Consider the following 3,822-nt stretch of genomic DNA (forward strand, 5'->3'; position numbering starts at 1 on the left):
AGACATACAAATACGCCCATTGGCTCACTGCTAGTAAAAAACAGACATACAAATACGCCCATTGGCTCACTGCTAGTAAAAAACAGACGTACATTTACCTTATTTATATACAAATCTCGTTGTCTAAAAAAAAAAGATGTCTGGCTCTTCAATTTTCTTGCAGGGTTCTAAATTTGAAAGCGGTGTCTTGACCCATGTGTTGACTTATCAAAATGCCACTGCAGATTCTAATATAGATGTTTAAATATTCTCTCTCTCTCTCCAGGTGATGTCTGTTCGAATTATTGCACTTTGCTGTAGCCTGTCCTGATGCTTTCATCGCAACTCCAAGGGGGCACCCCCCAGCTTGGGTACATTTTGGGCATGGTTTATGATGAGATTTTTTATATATTGTGGTTGCAGTGTCAACTTTATTTTTGTCTTTTCACCCCCTTATATACTCTGTTCCCTGTGTTCATTTTGTCCTATCCTGTCTGAACAATCTATTTCTCTCTTTTTGTTTTCAATTTGAGCTACTCTTTTTTTCTAAACTTTATTTTCTAATTCTTTTATTTTGTTATGCCCCAACAGCCCTCAAGAGCTCTCCTTGCAGATCAAGTCTTTCTTGAGCGGATTAGATCCCCAACATGGTAACAAGTTGAGCCTCCGAGACCATGCCCGTTGTTCCTTGCTACTCCTACGCTGTTTGCCTGCCGCTCGACATGCTGTGTTGGAACACCTGCGGACTGTTTTCCATGACAGTGTTTCCTCCTTCCTCAGTGAACGCGATGCACAGGATAGCCTACCGACATCAGCAACTTCATCTCAACGCCGTGCCGCCCCTCCACCATCTTCTCAGGGGCTAGATGAGGTGACGCAAGAAGTACAGAAGGTACTGGAAGAGTTTATTAGACTGAACCCACGTGCCTGGGCTCCACTCATTTCTGCTTGGTCCATAGAGTTGATGGGACAGTTGAGTAGTAAACATGCCAGCAGACATGGTATGCCCCACTCCGCCAGTCTTAATGAGCTGCTGCAGCTGTGGATGTCTTGTGGAGCCACTCGAGTGCTCATGGACATCTACACGCATTGCCTGTCCACTATGATTGGGAGTTGTCCAGATGCCTGTGTAGATGCTTTGCTGGATACCTCAGTGCAACATACTCCTCATTTTGACTGGGTGGTAGCACACATTGGGAACTCCTTCCCTAGCACCATAATAAGCAGAGTTTTGTCTTGTGGCCTCAAGGATTTCTGTGCACACAGCTCTGTAGCTGAGACTCCTGACAAGAGGGTGCCTAAGCTTGGGTCTGTAGTTGGAATTCTGGGGCATCTAAGTTCTCGCCACGGAACCAACATTCGCCAGGAGATTCTTAGAATGTTTCATGATAGCATACGACCTGGTAGCAAGCAGCGGGCAACTCTTCCCTATCTCCTGCAGTTGGCTGCCCTCTCACCATCTTTGTTAGGAACAGTTTGCCAAGACCTGGTAGATTCCCTAAAACCAGCCACGCTAGCTCAGCTACAGCAGCACTGTGCCACCCTGCCCCGGGAGGAGCTGGACAACATGCTGAACTTGATTGTGCATCTGGCTTGTCAGACATCTATTGGTGCACCACGTCTCTTACGCTTCCTTCTGGACACTGCCATGCCTGCCTCAGTCATCACCACTCCCGGTTTAGCGGTGCATGATTCCGTCAGAGAAGCTTGTGATCGCATTGTGAGACTACTACTTCTCAGCCTGCAGAAACAGGTCTATGGGAGGCCTGGAGGAAGAGGGGCGTCAGATGCCCCACCAAGAGCAGTGCCTTTCCTGGATGCTATGAGATCACACGTCCCAGAGCTATGTACAGAAATGCTGCGTTTAGAAAGGAAACGTCATCTGTGGCTTCACCAACTCCTGGGCCTTCTTTGCATATACAGTAACCCATCATGTGCCCCTGAAGCTCTCTGCCTGTTGCTTACCTTGGCGCAGAGTCCTGAAGAACTGGGACTTGCCGTTCAGCTTCATGCCGTTCTCTCCTCTTCTGTACCAGGGTTAGCACAAGCTGCAGTGACTCGCTGTGTGGCTCAGGTTCATGCAGGGGCTCTGCTTGAGCAGCGGGCACTTCAGTTGCTGCAGAATCTGGCTTTGGTTGTGCAGAGTGAGGAAGGCGGCATGGGCAAGGAGGTAGGAGCTGCTCTGTCAGAATATTTGCCTGATTTTGGACAGTTACTGTTACACAACGACCCTGGTGTGTGTGAGGCTGCTTGTCTACTGTTGTGCTGTTGTCCTCTGCCTATCTCTTTGCCGCCTTCACAGCTTCACGTCCTCATTCGCTCCTCTTCCCATCTGCTCTTCCGCTTTATGCACGTACGTAGCCTCCCAGGGGTAAGTAGTGCCTCACGTCTTCTCCTTCGGTTCTCCAGAGTGTCTCAGGCCGGCAAGAAAGCGGTTCTACACCAACTTGTGGAGGGAGCTCTGCATGAGGGAAATGCTGGGCTGTTCGGAGGACATAGCTCTCTGTCAGTTGGTGCCAAATCTGAGGGAGTAGAAGCGTCATTGTTGGAAAGTAATAGCCACCTTGGCTCAACTGTGGACTTTTCAGGAGGAGTCTGGTCTGTATTCCATGCAGGTGTGATTGGCTCAGGACTAAAACCAGAAGAAAAAAGCAGACGGCATGCGCAGGATGAGTGTACAGAGAATAGTCAAACGTTACTCTCCTTGTTGTGCCGCTGCTGTGTCAGGAAGGGTGAGGAGGTGGGACAGCCGGCCACATTAGATCCTGAGGCAGCTAAAACTCTGGCAGTAACATTGACTGAGAATGCGTGTCCTGATGTAACTAACAGTGAACTGGCATGGCCTCCAGAGGAGCATTCCCGTAGCACAGTACAGAGAGACCTGCTGATCTACAGATGCTTCCGTCGCAACCCTCTGCTCTTCCAGCTACTCCACCTGATTGCCCAAGGGCGGCCTGCACTCTGTTATTGCTCTGTGCTGCTTAGAGGACTCCTTGCCACCTTACTTGCCCACTGGGAGGCATCCCGTGAGTCATGCTCTGAAAGCTCAACCTGGCACTTGCATGCATCTTGTGAGCTAGTATCCTGTATGGGAGAAGGTCAACTGCTCCCTCCAACCCTAACTAACATGCATGAAATGTTTGCGCTTCTTGCGCCATATGAGGTTCGTCTGCTTCTTCTAAGTGTCTGGGACTTTATGCGGGAAAATGGGCCCTTCCCCCAGAGATTCATCTTTCATTCGGGGCGAGGAGTGTTCATCAGAGACTTTAACCGAGAAGGTGACCCCACCAAGTACATGGGCATAGTCCATAGTGTCCTACACCGTAACATAGACCGATTAGGGCTGCTTTCTGGGAGATTCCAGTTGTGAGACTCAAAGGACTTTTGTATGGAAACTTCCAGTAAATTGTACATGAGATAAAAATGTATGACTCTGCTCTTTAGTCTGTTATTAGTAAAACTGTACCAAAATAAATGTTTTTTTATGGTTAAATGACACAGTAATCGGTAAATAAATGCCAGATATAATCAAAACAAAGATCACAATGAAAATAATATGCAGATGTATTTTTTAAATTATATTAGCTGATTAAATACTGACATTTTCAAGTTTGTATAAAGTGCGTTAGTATAAAGTGCGTTAGTTTGTATAAAGTGCGTTAGTTTGTATAAAGTGCTTTATATATAGTGCATTAGTTTGTTTAAAGTGCTTTGTATATAGTGCGTTAGTTTGTATAAAGTGCTTTGTATATAGTGCGTTAGTTTGTATAAAGTGCTTTGTATAAAGTGCGTTAGTTTGTATAAAGTGCTTTATATATAGTGCGTTAGTTTGTATAAAGTGCT

General features: G+C 46.8%; 1 protein-coding gene across 1 annotated transcript in view; it reads left to right on the plus strand.

Moving 5' to 3' along the window:
- Positions 1-3,534, plus strand: part of INTS5 (integrator complex subunit 5) — a 27,831-nt gene extending 24,297 nt beyond the window's left edge. Inside the window, exons 2-3 of the mRNA XM_053719949.1 lie at positions 266-350; positions 571-3,534. Coding sequence (XP_053575924.1) covers positions 310-350; positions 571-3,349 — 2,820 coding nt within the window. The 5' untranslated portion in view covers positions 266-309 and the 3' untranslated portion in view covers positions 3,350-3,534. The remainder of the gene's footprint in view (positions 1-265; positions 351-570) is intronic.
- Positions 3,535-3,822: the final 288 nt, after the last annotated feature.

Source organism: Bombina bombina, chromosome 7 (assembly GCF_027579735.1).
Source record: "Bombina bombina isolate aBomBom1 chromosome 7, aBomBom1.pri, whole genome shotgun sequence".
In the NCBI taxonomy this organism is placed as follows: Eukaryota; Metazoa; Chordata; class Amphibia; order Anura; family Bombinatoridae; genus Bombina; species Bombina bombina.